Source organism: Nothobranchius furzeri, chromosome 6 (genome assembly GCF_043380555.1).
Source record: "Nothobranchius furzeri strain GRZ-AD chromosome 6, NfurGRZ-RIMD1, whole genome shotgun sequence".
Taxonomy (NCBI): Eukaryota; Metazoa; Chordata; class Actinopteri; order Cyprinodontiformes; family Nothobranchiidae; genus Nothobranchius; species Nothobranchius furzeri.
The window spans coordinates 64,466,768-64,486,092 of NC_091746.1; the positions used below are offsets into that span (position 1 = coordinate 64,466,768).

At 41.2% G+C, this 19,325-nt stretch overlaps 2 protein-coding genes across 3 annotated transcripts; one reads left to right on the top strand and one right to left on the bottom strand.

The window, feature by feature from the left end:
• Positions 1-963: 963 nt before the first annotated feature.
• On the bottom strand, positions 964-2,676 carry LOC129164200 (putative nuclease HARBI1). Its single transcript, XM_070551984.1, has 3 exons — positions 2,620-2,676; positions 1,239-2,060; positions 964-1,167 (listed from the first exon to the last, which is right to left on the bottom strand). The coding sequence occupies exons 1-3, from the start codon at positions 2,674-2,676 to the stop codon at positions 964-966; spliced, it is 1,083 nt and encodes a 360-aa protein (XP_070408085.1).
• Positions 2,677-5,010: 2,334 nt separating this feature from the next.
• LOC107374854 (cytotoxic granule associated RNA binding protein TIA1) lies at positions 5,011-17,280 on the top strand. Of its 2 annotated transcripts, none has more exons than XM_015943137.3 (12): positions 5,011-5,205; positions 6,698-6,794; positions 7,010-7,108; positions 9,392-9,446; positions 11,232-11,319; positions 13,151-13,226; positions 13,300-13,405; positions 15,407-15,505; positions 15,582-15,666; positions 15,777-15,918; positions 16,007-16,155; positions 16,814-17,280. In XM_015943137.3, exons 1-12 carry the CDS (start codon positions 5,180-5,182, stop codon positions 16,950-16,952), a joined length of 1,161 nt encoding a protein of 386 aa, XP_015798623.1. In that variant the 5' UTR covers positions 5,011-5,179; the 3' UTR covers positions 16,953-17,280. The 2 variants fall into 2 exon arrangements, with proteins under 2 accessions (XP_015798623.1, XP_015798624.1); XM_015943138.3 differs by having other exon boundaries at positions 16,010-16,155.
• The last annotated feature ends 2,045 nt before the right edge of the window (positions 17,281-19,325 follow it).

Genomic DNA, 19,325 nt, shown 5'->3' on the forward strand with positions numbered 1-19,325 from the left:
GTGAATTGTGTAATATTACAGGGTATCCGCTGGGTCTTAAAGTCTTAAAAGGTGATAAATCGGTTTTGGTCAAATTAAGACCCTTAGAAATTATTAAAAACTATTATCCCATCTTTGCTCAGGCTCAGCTTTGCAAACTATTTTCTCTGAACTCCAGCAGTCCCAAAAACATTATTTAAGTGTGTGATTTTGATCATTTTAATAAAAAAAAAACATAAAATTTTGCCTATTGTGGGTGCATTTGAATTGCCTCTAAAAGCACCACAGTGGACTGTTGGTCAACTATTTAAGTTAAAAGCACCAGTATCGCTCATGTAAATGTTGACAACAGGAAGCTGCAGTGACATATTAAAAATATTGAGAATGTCTTGAAACAGTATTAACATGAACTTCAAGATTCTTTTCTGTAACCTGTAATGTTTTAAAGTATTAAACAAAAAATGTAATTGAGAAAATAATGGAGAAATGGATCAAACTTAATACTTTTATTTACAACAATTTAGTTTGAACATGGTTGAACGTATATAAACAAAATCATGAAGGGAAACATACAAAATAAGACAAATATCTGACATAGAAAAATAAAATGCATATTTGGTGCAGGATTAACCTGAGTGTCCTGTTCCAAGACCGTTTCAACAACTTTGAAGCAGGAAGTCCCTAACAGGGCTGCTGGATCTGCTGAACAGATGAATGTCATGGATGGAGCTGAGACCCGTGGCTGCTCTTTTCTGGTTGACAAGTGGAGCATCCTACTGGGTGGTCTGCAGAAAGAGCTTCAAGATGCGCCTTGGCTGTCCACTGCATCGTCCATCGGTTTGCAGGGCTGGCTGTCGACGGCTGCTACATGACCAAGACTGAAACATAAATAGACAAATAGGAGATAATAAATACAAAATCTACATACTATTGGTGAAATGTTAGACTATTAAAAAAAATGTAAATTCATTCATTTGATACCTGTTAATAGTAGTCATGATCCAGTGGAACCTCCTCCAGGGCAGACACCTCACAGCACAGCTGGTCCCGCCAGCGTGCACCGCTGGCATCCTCCAAACCAGCCTCCCCCTCATCATCTCCACCATCCTCCTCAGGCTCATCCTCCGCCACCACAAAGTCCCCAGCACTGAGGCAGATGTTGTGGAGGATGGCACAAGCGGTAACAACCTGTAATACATAAATTAATTAATTGAAATATATTTCAAAGAAATGAGAATAGCCACATTTCGAACACTTACGTGAGGCACAAAGGTGGGGTGGACCTCCAGCGCTTGCAGGAAGATGGCTCTGAACCTGGTTTTCATCATTCCAAAAGCACGCTCTATCACAGAGCGTGCCTTGGAATGATGGCTGTTAAAGCGCTGGGCAGCCACACCTTGATTCCCACGTTTGTAGGGAGAGATGAGTGGGAGTGGGCTTTGCAGGCATGGGTACCCACCATCTGCGAGGATGAAGTGCCCTGGAGGAGGGTAGACTGACTGACTGCCTGTACAGCGGGCTGTGGCGGAGCACCCTGGAGTCGTGCACCGACCCCGGCCAGCCCACGTAGGTGTCAATGAAGTGGCCCTGATGGTCACACACAGCCTGCAGGATGATAGAGGGGAACAGTTTCCTGTTCCTGTAACAGTGACCATCAGGGCCGCTTGGAGGCTTGATCCTGATGTGGCAGCCGTCGATGGCACCTGCAGCTTTGAAAAAAGCCCTGCAAACACCTGGGACACCACCTCCAGGTCTTCAGGGGTTTTTGGAAGGTGGATGACCTGGTGGCGAATGGCCACAACCTCCTCCGTGACTCTGTGGACGATGCGGTGGACAGTCGAACGAGGTATCCCGAACGCTCTGGAGACCACCCTGTAAGATGCTCCGCTTGCCAACCAGAAAAGAAACACCAGGGTCTCAATTGTGGCACCCCAACCACGACTCCGATCTTGGTTCAGCAGATTCAGCAGCACTGAAAGGGACTCCCTGCTCAAACGAATGTCTGGTCTCGGATCTTGCTGGTTGAAGGAACGGTCCAGGACTGGGACACTCAGGTTAATCCTGCAGTATCTGGGTCTAGTCTGGTTAAAGAGAAATACAGAAAAAATAAAGTTTTATTTCAAAGCTGTAATTTCAAGTTTTTATAAAACATAACATTATTCTCAATGTAAATGTGATAATATTGTGCATTTTTATGCTATTCTTTCAAATTTCTAAAAACTTAACTTTTGAAGAATGTATGCAATGAAGGCCAAAAGATCAATTTTCTGTAATTAAGTTTTGTAAGTCATGTAACAAGTTCTTATTTTTGTCCACTAGATGTCCCTCTACAGGTAATTGATGGTTCCATGTAATGTGCTCTTTCTGCTAACAGTTATTTGTTATTTAGTGACATCAATATTTAAAAAAAATAATTATTTAAGCCATTTTCACGTTTTTTTCTTCTTACTTGAGTAACTCTTTTGGTGGGGAGCTTTTTTAGTTGAGTAAGTATAAAAGATTTGAAGTTGTAGTTTATATTTGAGTATAGGTTTTGAATTTAATACGGAGTCTGTTTACAACCTGTAAAAAGTTGCTAAAACTATCCATTAAACTAGCTATAGCCGATAGGTAAATCCTACTTAATAGAAATTACTTTACCTGTTCATTGTTGCGTCTCAGCCTGAGCAATAGAAAATGCCTTTGCCAGCGATACATGTCTTCTAACTCCTCCAGAACCAAGGAAATTATTAAAAAAGCTCAACAAAACTTCCAGCTCCATCATTTGAAGTTCCTTCTCCCTTCTGCTCAGCGGTTCCACGGTTGCGAGGCGACGGAACGTTCGCCGAGGGAGAGGCGGGAATTCATGAAGGCTAGGCCTGTCCAAATTCACAGCCGTTAACATCCGGTCTACTCGGCCGACGGAGGACCCAGCCCACGTCGGGCGAGTAGGCTGGATCCTTCAAAGGATGCAGACCCTGAATTGAGACACAGCCTGTGTGTGTGTGTGTGTGTGTGTGTGTGTGTGTGTGTGTGTGTGTGTGTGTGTGTGTGTGTGTGTGTGTGTGTGTGTGTGTGTGTGTGTTAGCGGCTCTGCCCTCTCAGTTTGCTAGGCAACAGCATTTGTTGCATTTTTCAAACAGGAAGTGGGAGTTGAGTAAGAATCTGGTAGGGGGTGACTTGCTCTTTAACTAAATATACTATAAGAAGTACTCTCAAAATAAACTTTAAAGTTGAAGATCCTTCACAAAATAAGAATTCAGAGATCATAATAAAGATATACTTGACCCAGGGTGGTCTGGCATACTGGACACTTCCCGATAGGCCGTTGCCCAAGTTGGGCAGTCCCCCACCCCCCGTCTTTCTTAGTGTCTACAGGAGTGATTCCTCACAAAATAAACACATCAGCTGTCTTCATGATCTAAAACATGCTGGAATCTTGCGGGAACCAGACTGCAGCACCAGGTATGTCAGCTCGGTTTTCTCCAAGTCCCAACTGAGCAGCTTACCTGTCTGAAGTTGCAAGTGGAATATTCTGGCAACAGGGGATGATGGGGGCTGGGTGCCCTTTCATTAACCTTGTAAAGGGTCATTTTAGCACATACTGACTCAATAAAATAAATGTAAAATATGAAGAAGTTGCAAAGTATCCCTTCCCTCCCTGACATCGGAACTGCGCTGCTCTGGGTGGCTGCATGTAGCTCTGTTGACTATATGTAAGTTTTGCCTTTTCTTGGACATTTTTTCTTCTAGTTTCTCAAGAAAAACTGTATTTTTTGGACACTTTACTTTTCTGTTTCTGGTGCTGTGAAGCTTGGAGGATTTGTACTGCTATTTTTTAGCTTTTTTCCCTTTCTGAGCATTTGTTATGATGCGTAACCATGGCAACAAGCTGGTTTACAATCGAGAGCAGCTGATTAACATTGGAAAGGCTGAAATAATACCTCAACTGAAGCCACAAATCCCAAATGAGCTAAACGCAAGAAGCGTGGATGCAGAGCGGGAGCAAAACGGAGACAGAGAAAGAGGAAATTCAAACCATCTCTTCCACCGATCATAATGGGCAATGTGAGATCACTGGCCAACAAGATGGAGGAACTCCAAGCCTTTTCAAGGACTCAGCCAGAGTTTCGGCAGTTTTGGAGCCGCTGGAGGAGATAATGCAAAGAAGGATTCTCCAGAGAATCAAGAAAATGATGGACAACCCTGAGCATTCTCTTCACAAGACTGTCCGACAACGGAAGAGTGTCTTCAGTCAGAGGCTTCTTCAGTTTCGCTGCAACACTGACCGCTACTGGAGATCCTTCCTGCCAACAGCCATTGTAATATCCAACAACTCTTTGATGACTTGATTATTATTGTTATTCTGAGCCACTACAGCAATCAATTTCCCTCTGGGATTAATAAAGTATTTTAGAATTGAATTTGAATTGAATTCAAGACTGAATTTTGTTGCAAAAACTAGGTTCTGCAAGACACATCCAGTGTTTTCGCAAGATCTTGTTTTCCCATCAGAATTAAGGTGGTAAAAACTGCTGCCACCTAGCAGTTTGAATTGCATCACACAAAAGAAAATGTTTCTCATCAAAACCAATACCCTGCTTTTTGATATCAACATAGTATCATTCCACAATCTTGCAATATTTCAGTGTACTGACATTTTGATTTAACCCTAATGATCAAAACCAAATAACAAACTAAGATGCTATTTGTGAAATAGTTTGTACAACATTCTACATTCAATAAATAAAACAATACCCAGGGTTTGATGAAACCAGGCATAAATGCTTTCAATACAAGCCATTTCTGATCAGGAAACTTAATGACCTAAAATGTGCTTTTAGATTTTTTGGAGCAGGTTAACAGCGTAGAATAAATCTTCTAATAAATGTATAGGCAAGTTTTTAGTGAACATTAATCATATAAATGTTAAAGTATTTAAATTATAAAAAAGGCTAAAATCCGCTGTGCTCCATGAAGCTGACCCCCCAGCTTCAACATCTCGTTTGGCTGAATTTCTGCGCATGCGTGTTTTCAGTCGGCCTCCGGTCGCTTCGCCTTCTTTTTGGCAGCCCATTGTTCACTCCGAAGCTACCAGCGGTGTCCAACCCCTTCACACTTCGCATTAAAACAGCTGGACGGTGCCACCGAGAGTTGCCCGCCACCGTCGTGGATTTGCTCACAAGGTCGCGACTTGTTTTCGGCCAGAAAGTGAGACAGAATGGACGACGAGCAGCCCAAAACCCTGTAAGTGTGACTGCGTTACTGTTAGCACAGCATTTAGCGGCAGTTGGAGCCCACCGGGGACAAAAAGGGCCCTTTTATTCATAAATGTCGACATTTGTCTGTTTATTCACAGCAAACGTTGGCCAACGTTCTTCCAATTAAAAATAAAATGCAATCTAATTATTTGTGATGTTGAAATGAACGTGTTACCCGATGCTAACGAGATAACAAGCTAGCTAGTTCTAGAAAAATCTATTCGTGGGTTCACAAATCTCAGATCAAACATCTGTGGAAAAAGAAATGTTAAAATTAAAGTTTTCTGGGACGTTTGAGCACCGAGAGCTGTTGAACCCGTTGGAGGTTGATGTGCGACGGACTGAAGTGTTTCTGTGAGCAGAAAAACACGAAACAAGCAGCCGTTTCTCTGCCATTAACCCCCTGTTATTGTAGGCCTTACAGCGGCTCTCCGTGCTGTAAAATAGGTTTCTTCCCGTTTGTTATTTAAACTTAGATTGTTGTTTACAATCTGCTGGTGTCGTTCTTGAGATGGAGTGAAGTAATTACCTAAACCAGTAAATAAAAGGAGAATTGCAATACAGTGGATAAGTACATTTACTTGATTAGAAATCTGGCTTTCATTGTAGTTTTTACGTTCTGTCCCAGCCATCCAAGGTTGAAACCGTCTTTCATACATTTTCTATTACTGGTGCCCATATCTAATGGTTAAAATGAGCCACCGACCAATACTTGCTGTTGATGTCTCGACATTTTCTACCTTATTTTCATGATAAAATGTCCCTAACAATTGTGGTGGGTGCACAACATTTCTGAAGCTTAACCGCTGAATTTAACAAACTACAGTTTTAAAATCAAAGATTTAATCAGGTAAACCCAATAACATGACTAAAACATGACAAAACGGGTGATTAAAAAAAGAGAATTTAATAAGCCAACGTTTATCAGGAATGTAAATATAAATTAAAATAAATAAAAATACAAATTTTGTGTGTAAATGCAAAATGTAGAAAAACATCAGAAAAAATGCTCATGAAAATGAAAAAATAAATGCATTGAAAACACAAAAACAACATGCTCAAATTCACCAGCAACATTTAAAATGCATTCAATGTTTTTTCTTGTTGACTTCATGTAAAATAAATTGGGTCTACAACAAAGGTATATCAGCCAATACCAGTAAATATCAGCTTAGTGTATGTATATGTATGTATTTGTGTGTGTATGAATATTGTAGTGTTATCTATCTATCTATCTATCTATCTATCTATCTATCTATCTATCTATCTATCTATCATGATTGTTTTATTAAAGTAGGTAGATTTACAGATTCTACTGTTTATCTCATTTGCCCCACAAAATACTGATTTGTTGTGATTCCAACTAAATATTTGTATAATTTCCAGCATTTTTGTGTACAACTAGTCATCAGCAGTCATGGCCCAGTGAGCTATTGGATTAACACGTGTCATATTCATTTTTGTGTTCTTGTATTTAGGTATGTGGGGAATCTCTCCCGGGACGTGACAGAGGCCTTGATTTTGGAGTTGTTTAGCCAGATTGGACCCTGTAAAAGCTGTAAAATGATAGTAGATGTAAGTTTAGTCTTTTTTTCTCAATTATTCTCGCTACTTTCTTGTCGAGTAACATTTCTGTAAAAATTAGCGCACATACTGATGTGGTTTAGCTTGACCCATCTGGCCTTAACGTTTCTCTGTTGCACAGTAATTCTGTGGTCTTCCATGTATTGCTGAATGATGGTGTCGTCAAGGCCACGTGGACTTAAAATTGTGTTTCTTTTCCACTCCAGACAGCAGGTCATGATCCGTACTGCTTTGTGGAGTTCTATGAACATAGACATGCCACTGCCACAATTGCAGCTATGAATGGTCGGAAAATACTGGGTAAGGTAAGCTATCATATCTCCTGGGTGAGTCACCAAAGGCAGGGCTGGGTGGGCGCTGGTCAGGATGACATCATGAAGCCTCTGGAGAACTGTTTCCTGTTCAAATTTGTCTTGCTTCCCCCTTCCTCCTCCACTTAATGTGTTTATTCTCTTGTGCACATCATTCTCCTGTGCACAGCGCAAATAATCCAGAATGGTATTCCACATTTCTTATTTCTCGGCTGTGTAGTTTCAGAATATTAGAGCCTTCATATCTTTTTTTTGTTAGAGCTTTTAGTTTTTATAATTGTTCCTGCTTTCTTGGTTTTTGTGCTTTTAACACATTTAAGTCATCAGCTGACTTCTTGTTTTTTAAACCAAATCTACTGAAGCAAAAAAAAGCTTTTTTGTTTTCCACATTGCTCAGAACTATAAAAGCTAATTAATATTCATACTATCTAACCTGATGTGGTCGTGAAAAAATAACTTGTCCTTTTAGACCGAACTTTGATTGAAAACTAATAGTTGTGAAGTCATTTTCCTATCATTTTAACAGTGTCACTATTGTCTCTGAGCTATAAGAATCACATTAGACCATTAAATTTAGTCTGGGAGTGATTATCTACTTACATGTATGGACCAGAATAGACTAGACAAATAAGATAACTGCCTTTTAAGACGCCAGTGAGATAATGGTTGCTGGTTTTTAACAGGTCACATGGTTACAGTTATTACTGTTTAAAAGTTACTAGATTTGGTTACTGAGCTTTTTAAAAGCTACAGCTTTAGATTTCCCAACAGAAATTGCATCCCAGACATGAAAAGCAAACCATATCTGTAACATAGCCAGTTTTCTTTTTAATATTTTAGTTACATTTAATCCATAATTACATGAAATGTGCTCCTTTGTTGTAGCTGGAGGTTATGAGTGCACATATACTCCATAGAACAGCTAAAAGAAGCTTTTTGATTCGGTGAGTTTGACCTTTTCTATTAACCCGACAGGAAACGGCGACGTAACTTTCTATAAAAACCCTCAACTACAAGAGCCATGGTCCGATTCACACGTCTCATTAAAAACCCACATGCTGCACCCTCAGCATGTGAGAACGCGGCAGGCTTAAAGCGTGTGCGTCGTGTTTTCACCCTGCTGATTATTCCGCAGCAGGTGCAGAAAATATTGTTACATATTCAAACGGAGAGTGAGGGATTGAATGTGTAATGGAATAAAATAATGAATAACTACTACTAAATCATATAAATACATCTGTTATAAGAGTAGCTATAATGGCAGTTATAGTACTTATACAAAACCTAGTAAGTCTGAACACAAGCTGTTTTTAAAATCACACATTAAACCGATCATTTTCCTCAAGTTTCATCTATCAGTAAAATACTTTTACTGCAAGAACAAACTGTGTAAAATATTAATCAAACTAATAAATCAGCTGTCATAAAATTCTACAAAGATTATTTAAATAAAAAAGCTTTAACTTTCATGGCCCTCTGTGCTGTGATAGTGATGTAGTTCATGTAGTTATTTATTGTATTATAGTGTTTTTAACGTGGTCCAGGAAGTGATCAGTAGCTGGTTAATTACGTTTTACAAACAGTTTGTTTTTGTCCCTTCATGCTCCATGCTGTGTGAGTGAGCTTCTGTGTGTGTGTGTGTGTGTGTGTGTGTGTGTGTGTGTGTCGGTTTAACGTAGCTGTGCTCATGCAACGTATAACATCCTCTGATCTACTTTAATTAATGCTCTTCTATCCCCTCACATCTTTACTGCTGTGTGTTCTTTTGCAAAGTTATTTCCACATAGAATCCACTTAAGAGCAAGTTTAAGAAAAATACATTCAGTTGAAAATATTTTATCCTCAACAGGTATTGAAGGACCATTTGAGGAGTATAACAAGTTCGTAAAATTCACTTGTTTGTAAGTCCCTTGTTATTTGGACCTTACTTCCTACAGTTTTGCTCCAAATTATTACTAGCCTCAGAATAAAGTGACCCTGATTATAAAGGAGAGGCCTTGATAGCCATAACTGTACGCCACTGTTTGTAACTGTTTTGATTTATGAAAAGGTTTGTAAAATTAAATATAAATCAGTTTGTGTTGGTGCTGTAAGAATCCAAAGTGTGGCTTAAAGAGGCCATCTTTTAAAAAATATCTCAATCAACAAAATGTGACCTAAGTGAAGCTGGTGTGAGAAGCCCTCCAATCAGAGAAAAAGAAGCCCCCCCCCTTCACCCTTAAGCTTCACATCTGATTTATTTTCTTTCTTTCTTGCCTTCCTCGTCTGTCTTTACAGGAAGTGAAGGTCAACTGGGCCACAACACCAACAAGCCAAAAGAAAGACACAAGCAGTGAGTAGTTGGTCTGTGTATCTCATTGCAGTTGGATGCAAAATTACTGAAAGACTATTTTTCATTCTACATTAGCTGTGGTTTTTATCTAGGTTTGTAAATGAATCTGATATTTGAGCTCCTTTTAAGATGGCAGCCAATTCTTTGGTCTCAGCCCCTTTCTGACTAGCTGTTAGCTTGTTGATCTTATCTGAATTAACCAAATGGAGCTTGTTGAAAGAGCCATGTTTGATATTAGTTGTTCATAAATGTTTCACACAGCAGAACATCAGAAATGTCTCTGAGGGGCTTTCTCACATTAAGAAATGTGGTCTGGGGTGCACAGGAAGCAGAACATGGAGTCAAAATGTTTTTCTTGTCGAGGAGTCTAGAGGTTTCCGCCATAGGTCAATCATGATGTTAAATGTCAGCATCCATGTCATGAAGTTAGCAAAGTCAGTACTGGGGTGTTTTGGCAACAATCTAATCATAGTGGTGCACTGTAAACCCAAGTCTGCATCACATGCTTCATTTCCTACTCAAAGATCATCTTCAGTGATTGGACCTATTATTGCAGGGGTGGGCAATCCTGGTCCTCGAGGGCCGCTATCCAGCATGTTTTAGTTTCTTTCTGCTCCAACACACCTGATTCCTGGATAAATCACCTGTTCAGCAGCTCATCAGGCTCTGCAACATCCTGTTAATCACCAGCAGATTCAAACCAGGTGTGTTTATGCAGAGAAACAACTAAAACCTGCTAGATAGCGGCCCTCGAGGACCAGGATTGCTCACCCCTGTATTATTGGGAAGCTGGTTCTGTTGGTAAACTCCTGAGATTTCTGTGACATCTGTGTCTGGAAACCTTCAGAGCTGCGGTGGATTAATAATTTTAGAAAAATACAATATCTTTATTTTCATTAAGCTTTTAAATAGGGCTGTCGCGGTTGAGGAATTCCCCCTGTGGTGATTCAGGGTGGCTTAATATTGCGATGTGCGATATTATTGCAGCCCTTTTTTTATTGCAGTACTATCTAAACATAATGCTTACACATTTAAAAAAGGTTAAAAATTGCCGTGCCTTCTTTTATAACACTTTACTGAATGCAGATCAAAGGGCGCACTATCATTTCACTTTCACACACACGAATGACGGTGATTTATAGCTCGGTCACGTCCTTGTTACCTACAAGGAAAACCAGCATGTTAACCATATACGGTTTGAGAGAGGATCTGAGAGGGGTGGCAACATTTCCAGCAACACTGAAAACCCTCTCGGATGGTGCGTTCGTTGCACTAACGCACACGTACTTGCGTGCGACTCTGGCGAGCAAAGGGAATCTCTCCCGGGTTGTTGCTCCACCATGTCAGGGGGGTTTCTTTAGGGTGGATGCATTCCTCCTGCAGGTAGCGAGTGAGCTCCAGCTCGGCTCAAACTCTCTTCGGGACGGTGGCAGAAGCAGTGCTTGTCCGGAACTTCAGCAGGTCTCCGAGCGTTTATTATTATTATTTTGCCGCTGGTGGCAGCTCTGTCTCGGCCAAGGACTCTGGCTGCGCAGCAGCTGACATACTGAAAACCAAAGTGCTCCCACAGGAGCGAAGTAACGTTTCGTTTTGATACCAGTGCAGCCATCCTTCTCAGCATGCATCACTGAGTTGAACCAAGCTCAGTAATCGCGGTGGCCCATGATGCAGCGCGGTGGGCTTCTTCATATTGCGATATTTCATTTTTGCGGTTACCGCGACAGCCCTACTTTTAAAAATACCAATGATCTTAATGTTAGTTTGTTTGTTTGTTTGTTTGTTTAGGTCATTTCCATGTTTTTGTTGGAGATCTAAGTCCTGAAATCACCACAGATGACATTAAGGCTGCTTTCGCCCCTTTTGGGAAAATATCGTAAGTTTATTCCCATCACCCTTATTACTAATGATCATCAGAACATAGACTCTGCATGTGCCAGCTAAAGTTTGTTTAAAGAGCAAGTCACCCCCTACCAGAGTATTACTCTGTTCCCACTTCCTGTTTGAAGAATGCAACAAATGCTGTTGCCTAGCAGACTGAGAGGGCGGAGCCGCTAACAAATACATACACACAGGCTTACAACGACATTGTGACATCATATGGTACCAGCTAACGCTCTAGGGTACCTCTTAGCCAATAGCGAAGGCAGATTTAAATTCAAATGCAGTGCAGAGTTTTTACCTGACAACGGCACAACACTGACAGTTTTAGGCAGAAAATTAAAATTTGAACTAAAGTGCAAAACTATTGACTACACGTGTCTCCAGCACGATTAGACACACATTTATATAGTTTATCAGAAAAAAAACAGTTGATTTGGGGGTGACTTGCTCTTTAAACATCAGTTAAGTGTTCATACTTTCTATTATATTATGCTTGAATAAAAGCTTGTATGTTTTATTGTTTATCCAGTAACTCGATCCTTTTTGGTATTAAGGTCACATCTAAATCTGCCTCCATGTTAACCCTCTCAGACCAAATACCGTTTTGTATTCAGCATCTGACCTGGATCACATTCAGTAGTAAACTTGGACAGTCGATACTTCTAATTAAAGCACTGGACTCTACTCCTCCAGATGTATTTTTAAATGCTTTGGACTGCAATTGTGATTTCAAACGACGCGATCAGATGATACGAAAAATGGATACAATGAATTAATTTGAGTTTTTTGTTTTAGGTGATCTAAAAAATAAGTAAATTGAGTTTTTATGTAATGCAATGTAATGTAAAGTAATGGTGCCTTTTTGGCTCCCAAGAGCTTCTGTAGAGTTAGTTTAACACAGCAGTATGGCAAGCGACAACAACGTCATAGCACACACGCAACAGCAAACAACAACATGGCTACTGGTGAGAGTGGGACGTTTGAAACTGGTTTGCTGCGACAGACGTGGAGCAAGAGATCCCACGCTCCATCATCTGCCTAAAACCCATCGCAGTCAAAGGCAGCAATTTGTTCATTTTTCTTCTCAGAAATGAGGGTTACATTTGTCTTGCTTTTGATTATCCATCCATTGTTTGAACCTGCTTTGTCCACGTAGGATCGCGGGGGGGCTGGTGCCTATCTCCAGCGGTCAACGGGCAATCAGGCAGGGTACACCCAGGACAGAGAGCCAGTCCGTCGCAGGGCAACACAGAGACACACAGGACAAACAATCATGCACACACACTCACACCCAAGGACAATTTAGACAGACCAATTAACCTAACAGTCATGTTTTTGGACTGTGGGAGGAAGCCGGAGCACCCGGAGGGAACCCACACATGCACAGGAAGCGAACCCAGGACCTTCTTGCTGCAAGGCAACAGCTCTAACCACTGAGCAGCTGCTCCTGCACCTGCTTTTGTTTAAATAAAAACAAAATTGGCTTTAAGCTGTCTTCCATTTGTGATTGCGTTTCCTAACAATTAAAGGGGGAAATCTGAAAGAAAAAAACCCGTAAACCGAATCGAAATAAATTAAATCGGATTTTAATTTTAGGCCGTATCGCCCAGCCCTAGGTTATAAATATAATTATTGAACATTTATGTCCATATTGCCCAGGCCTATAAGATGCTCCTCTTTTTCTCCTTTTCTTTGTTCAGTGACTTGAATATTTTTTATGTTTTCTCCCATATCTGGTGTCAGCACTAGCTTTGATGCACTTAAAAGAAAAATCTGTAAGTGGTTGAACTTAACAGTTGTGCGACTTAACTGTCTGTCGGCAGGGATTGTCGAGTGGTGAAAGACATGGCCACGGGTAAATCTAAAGGCTATGGCTTTGTTTCCTTCTTCAACAAATGGGTAAGTGTGCTGTGAGTGAACAAATGTTAAAATAATATAAAACCTTTAATCTTTGTTCATCTTCTTTGTTCAGGATGCAGAGAATGCCATTCAGCAAATGGGAGGACAGTGGTTGGGAGGAAGACAGATCAGGACCAACTGGGCCACGAGGAAACCTGCTCCTAAAACCACCACTGAAAGTAAGATCACAAATATTGGGACCCAGTTCACTGAGAAATCATTTTTTTTTTACTTGTTCTTCTTGTAATATGATCAGTTGCTATGCGTTTAACATGCAGCCTGAATATGAAATTAGTCTCCTGTTCCTATTTTCTGCATTGGTATCTAATATAAATGTGTTTGGGGAGAAATTATGACACGTCTCTAAATAAAGTAAAATTTTCTAGTGCAGAGAGGAGACAACCCATAGAAGCACTGATTTGATCTCATTTCAGAGAAGAATAGAACAGGTTAGATGCACCTAATAAATAAAATAACTAACTCAGGAATCTGTTTCTTTGCTTCACTGTTCTGGTGCTGAGAATATCACTAATGCGGATCAAAGGAGATACACAGATGAATGCACCTCTTATTTATTATTTGGAAACTACATTTACTGCAGCTGGCAGAGGCAGAGATTTTTTCTATTGATACACAAATTTACAGAATCATTTTAAATGTTAATAGGGGAAGACTGCAGGAGGGAGCGGTAAAATAGAGGGGGTCCCCAGCAAAAACGAGAAACTTAACGAGTCTGATGAAACCCGCTGGTTGTCCATCAGGCAGTCACGGGGCAGCTCCAACGATCCAGTGGCTGTGCTGGGTCAATGTTATCGAGCTCAGTCCGGCTCGGCAGAGGGTGAACGAGCCGAGGCGACGTCGTGCTCTGCCTAAGAAGAGGTGTTGTTTTCCCGCTTCAGAAGAAGCGTCCAACGTGTTTTTACGCTTTCTCCGAGACATGTCACGTCGCTAAGTTGCTAGCGCTGCGCGCTAACACGTCAATAGTGCAGCGTAGTCTGCTGGAGGTTTTAAGGGTTCAGATGAAACACCTGACCTCTCAGGCTGCTCACACATCGATCTTAAGTTGTCGCTGTTGCGCTCACGCAGTAATACAGTATTAGATGCGGTTAAAGTCAGACACGAAAAAATAAATAAATTTTACATGAATAAGTGATGCTTATCCTGGTGGGGGGAGGAAACCCTGTCAAGATCGTCAACGCTCGTTTATTTTAATGCTACTGAAACATGTAAATATAAATGCATTATATCCACTGCTACCTTTCTAATTTTAAACTCAGTAACTTCACCTTGCCCTGCCTACTCCTCCTTGCTGCCCGCCGGCTGTTATCACAAGCGACAACATAGTAGTTCCCGCTGCTTCTTCGGGAAACAGCGCAAAAATAAATGAATAAAACTTGTGATTTTGTAGGCGTGGCGGTGAGATTTCAGCCGTGGCGGCCTGCCACGGCTACGCCTATGTAAGGGAAACCCTGAACTCTACAACATGGCAGAACTCCTTCAATCTTGTGTTATTTTTGGAGATACAATTAGAAAGCTGACAGAAAACTGTGGAGAGGCATCAACGTTGCAGAGCAAATGGAGTCGGTGGTAAAGGCGTGTTGCTGTTAGCCAATCAGAGTTGTTGCATGGTGGCGCAGTGGTTAGCGCTGTTGCCTCGCAGCACGAAGGTCTCAGGTTCGAAACTCGGCTGCGGCCTTTCTGCGTGGAGTTGCGTGTTCTCCCCATGCATGCGTGGGTTTCCTCCGGGTACTCCGGTTTCCCCCACAGATCACAACATGCCCTATAGGTTATAAATTGTAAGTCGCTTTGGATAAAAGCGTCTGCTAAATAAATAAACATAAATAAATATCAGGAAATAAGACTCCAAATCCTGCTGATTTCTGTTCAACTCTCCTCTAGCCAACTTCTAGTTCCTGAAACAGCAGGGCCAGAGCATTTTTCCACAGCGATGGACTCTAAAAGCATTCTTTTATACTAGAATCCACTGCAAATGTGTTGAAAAAGTGAGTGAACTTGGTATTTAAGGCTGTATCTATATAATCTAAATGCAACTCAAAACAGAATTAACTGTTTCATTTTGTTTACTTTAGGATGTGTAATTTCAGAATGTCTCACAATCTAGAACAGATTTATTAAAATGATGCCGTGTTTACAGAATCCCATTGCCACTCTCGTTTCAGCAACCAGTACCAAGCAGCTATCATTTGATGAGGTGCTGAACCAGTCCAGCCCCAGCAACTGTACTGTCTACTGCGGAGGAGTCACAACCGGTCTCACAGGTGAGGCAACGTTTAACTTCTTTCAGGAATTTTAAGTCATGCCTCATCAAATTAAACCTTATTTTTGTGTTAACAGAACAAATCATGAGACAGACCTTCTCTCCTTTTGGCCAAATAATGGAAATTCGTGTTTTCCCAGAGAAGGGCTACTCGTTTGTGAGGTAAACATTCATATACACCTGACGGATATTTTACCTTAAAGATTCACTTGAAATCGTTCAAAGAAAACTTTGAAGTAGTCTGTTTTAGCTTTGGTTTTTACCTGATTCAGGTTTAACTCCCACGAGGCAGCAGCCCACGCCATAGTTTCTGTTAACGGCACTTCCATAGAGGGCAATGTGGTCAAGTGTTACTGGGGCAAGGAAACGACAGACATGGTCCAGGGCCCCATACAGCAGGTACAGATGGCACAGGTATGAAGACTCCCAACCTGCAGTTTTTAACACAGACCAGTCTGCTACAGCGGAAGTTCGTTTAGTAAAACGCTCTTCTCATCATCAGCAGAACACACTGAGCTTTGCAGCACAGCCCTACAACCAGTGGGGTCAGTGGTACAGCAACACCCAACAGATCGGTCAGTATGTCCCTAATGGATGGCAGGTGCCGAGCTACAGCGTCTATGGGCAGACCTGGGATCAGCAGGGCTACAAGTAAGTAAACGCAGCAAGATGTCAGTACGAAAACTCCCTTTAGATGGAGTAGCTTTAGCAGTTGTCTGTTGTCTTAAACCTATGTTAGTCTTGGGTGCAGCTGTACACCTAGGCCTGTGCGGTAACCAGGTCGTACCATAAACAGGTGTTTATTTGTGTTATGATGTGAATTTTTCATATACCGGTTTACTGCTAGTGCGCGTGCTCCGTGATGAACATCTGTATGTAAGCAGATGTCTAACACTATTGGCTAATGCTGAGCGGCACTCAATTCAAATTGCATTTGCCTCTATGAATAGGGGCGGGCTTTGCAAAAAAAAAAAAAAACGACGGACATTTCTTACATTATATCAGAGTACAGGGTCAGACTATCACTTTGCAAGATTCCTAGAATAATTTACCTAATTCCTGAAAGGGTAAAACTCTGGATTTTAGCTGTAAGACAACAGGAAAGAAAAATGTAAATGTGTAGTGCCCCTTAAAGACTCTTCCATCCACACAAATTATTAAATGTTCAGTCACACTGAAACTTTATTTCCTCTTGTATCTATGGGTTCATTGCTGCAGTTGAAGCATATGAAAGATGGCCGATTAATCGATTTTTCTGTTTCCGCTGTGCAGCATTTGAATCCAAACGGTCTTTTCTGTTTCTTTGAAGTCATTTACATGCTGGAGCTGGATGGACAGGCGTGGGCGCCGTCAGCAACGGGGGCATGGTAGAGCCCGGACAGGGCGTCAACGGGACGATGCTAACCAACCAAGCAGGCATGAGCGCTACTGGCTACCACACCCACTGATCACAGTAACGCCGTCTAGACGTCTGAGGCCACAAGGGTCGTACTCCGCTGGGGAAGGAGTGCGCCAGATGTGCTCCGTTTGTCACGTGACTAAAATTACTGTTACTGAAGCTGGTACATCATTTTACCAGCTCCACGCCTCACCCACTGCCCCAATCTGGAAGATTAGTCACCCTTTAACACTGTTAAAGCTACCGCTAATGCACCTTGCATTCCTGGGCCCGTTTCCATTGTTCAGTGTTACTGGCCAAATGTAAATTATACAGTGTGTCAGAAAGTTCTTGTTCCAAACAAATGTTCAGTGAATTAAATGTACCGTAAAACTTCAGCTTATTGTTTGTTTTCAGCCCCTGGAAGCCAAAGAGCAAGGGCAGGATTTTATATCAACATTTAACGATCATCCAGGGCAAAGAGGCAGTTCGCTTCGCCACAGGAAGCACTCAGTCCACAGTTTTGGAACACAGCCACAAGATATGTAACAAAAGAGAGCTCTTCCTGTTGCTTTCCACTGGTTACTATGGTGACACATGAGTTTGAGTGAGTCCTCAGGGTGTTGAGTCATTCTGTGAAACATACATGTAAGCAGGTTGATGGGAATTTGGGTGCAACAAAACTCAGACGCCAGTGCTCCTTCATCCCCTTGACCGGACTGAACAGACGGAAGAATCCCATCTGTGGATAAGAAGTGTGTGTGTATGTGTGTGTGTGTGTGCATGAACTGATGATTTTATTCACCAAGACAAGGTCCTGATCATCTTCCCGCTGAATCCAGAAGGACTATGCCATTATTATTTTGTTTTTGCTACAAAATGATAGAGAAAATGTGTGTTTTTATTTTTTTGGAGCAATTTAAAGAAAAAATGCTGATGTTGTACAAAGAGCTTTTGCCTTTTGTGTTTTATGTCAGGACTGAAGAAGAGTTTGTGACACCATCAAGAGACATGCAAAGACCTCTTTTGTTTGTTTAGAACAACAGGAAGTGGCTGTCAACTTTATTTTTTAAATTAGTTCTATCTGAAATAAAACAATTGCAGGGATTACTGCCACTCTTATCTTATCTTACAGGCAGATGGATATTGCACAAAGTCTTAGTTGTCCTCACAAAATTTGAAATAACAAATTGTTTTGTTTCTGCATTCCACTTTGTGATTTTATTTGGAAGCCTGTTTTATGTAAATAGCCAATTTTTCTGTTAAATTGTACTAAATCTGTATAAAGACATGTTCATTAAGAAAAGCGTGCTTGCTCCTGGGTGGGGAAAGTGGATTTCAGACCGAAGCGTGGTGGTCTGTGAAGAGAAGCATCGTTTCGTTCTTCCAGCCAATCAGAGGACAAGCAGCATTGCTATGCAATGCAAAAGTCTTTAGATGGATAAGAACTTCTAACTTATTGGTTTACACAGACAGTGATTTTTTGAAATAGATTTAGACTTCTAGAGTTGGTGTAGTTTCAGATGAATCCATTGTGTTGCCTTAAGAGTTTTAAGTTGACCAAAAACCATCTGAGAGTAGGCAGTGCCTATGAATGTTTTTCAGCCTACATTTTAGCACGATAAGTTCTGTGGACGCATCAGTAACATGATTTGTGTTTTTGCTTTTTCCCATTAAAATGCTGATGTATATTACAGCTCACATTTACACTGTTTGCATCTCATCTTTGAAACCGGCTACTGCTGGAAGGGTCCGTAAATGTCCTTTACAAAGTCACAAGAGTCGTCTCAAAGTAGTTTCCATAGAAGTAGAATGTGCTGGTCAGTAATGAGGGCTTGTGTTACCAAGTTCTTGCATCACAGGATTCTTTCATAAGTTTGGATCCCAGTGAGGACAGGAAATTGGGTCTTCTCTCAATAACAGTGATGTGAATTCAAGAGAAGAGGGCTTTGTTGCCCAGCTGGTGCTAAAACGGAAACCTTCATGAAACAAGGTGTTTCAGTGACTTCAGCTGGTCTAATGGGCCATCTGTACATGTCATGATTAATCTGATACTAAAGACATGGAAGAGAAGAATGAAGTAAGGATTTCTGTGGGTGTCATTGGACAACAACCATGGGCTGTTCAAGAACAGTTCTTTGATGCAGTGAAGAAGCATTCTGTTTTTTAGTATTGAACCTAACCAGAAACATGAAGTCACACCTAGTTGAAAGGAGTTGGCTGAAGCTGTTCGTCTTCATTTGGAGGTTTGGTGAGCATGTCCAGGAGGGAGGAGATCCCAAGGCAGGCCCAGAACTGGACCTAGAAATCTTTCCTTCCCGGTTTGGGGACACCAATTGGGATCCCCCATGAAGATGTGTAAATAACGCACTTGTTAAATAATTTTGTCATTTCAAATTGGTATTTGAATTGCTAATTAACCTCGTATTCTTTTATTTTATCA

Bases quoted from the DNA above. Each gene is read 5' to 3' on its own strand.
- LOC107374854 (XM_015943137.3), top strand. From the start codon at position 5,180: ATGGACGACGAGCAGCCCAAAACCCT. The intron at 5,206-6,697 runs GTAAGTGTGACT...TCTTGTATTTAG, and splicing joins GACGAGCAGCCCAAAACCCT to GTATGTGGGGAATCTCTCCC. The intron at 11,320-13,150 runs GTAAGTTTATTC...GTCTGTCGGCAG, and splicing joins GCCCCTTTTGGGAAAATATC to GGATTGTCGAGTGGTGAAAG.
- LOC129164200 (XM_070551984.1), bottom strand. From the start codon at position 2,676: ATGTATCGCTGGCAAAGGCATTTTCTATTGCTCAGGCTGAGACGCAAC. The intron at 2,061-2,619 runs GTAAAGTAATTT...CTCTTTAACCAG, and splicing joins TGAGACGCAACAATGAACAG to ACTAGACCCAGATACTGCAG. The intron at 1,168-1,238 runs GTAAGTGTTCGA...TATGTATTACAG, and splicing joins ACCCCACCTTTGTGCCTCAC to GTTGTTACCGCTTGTGCCAT.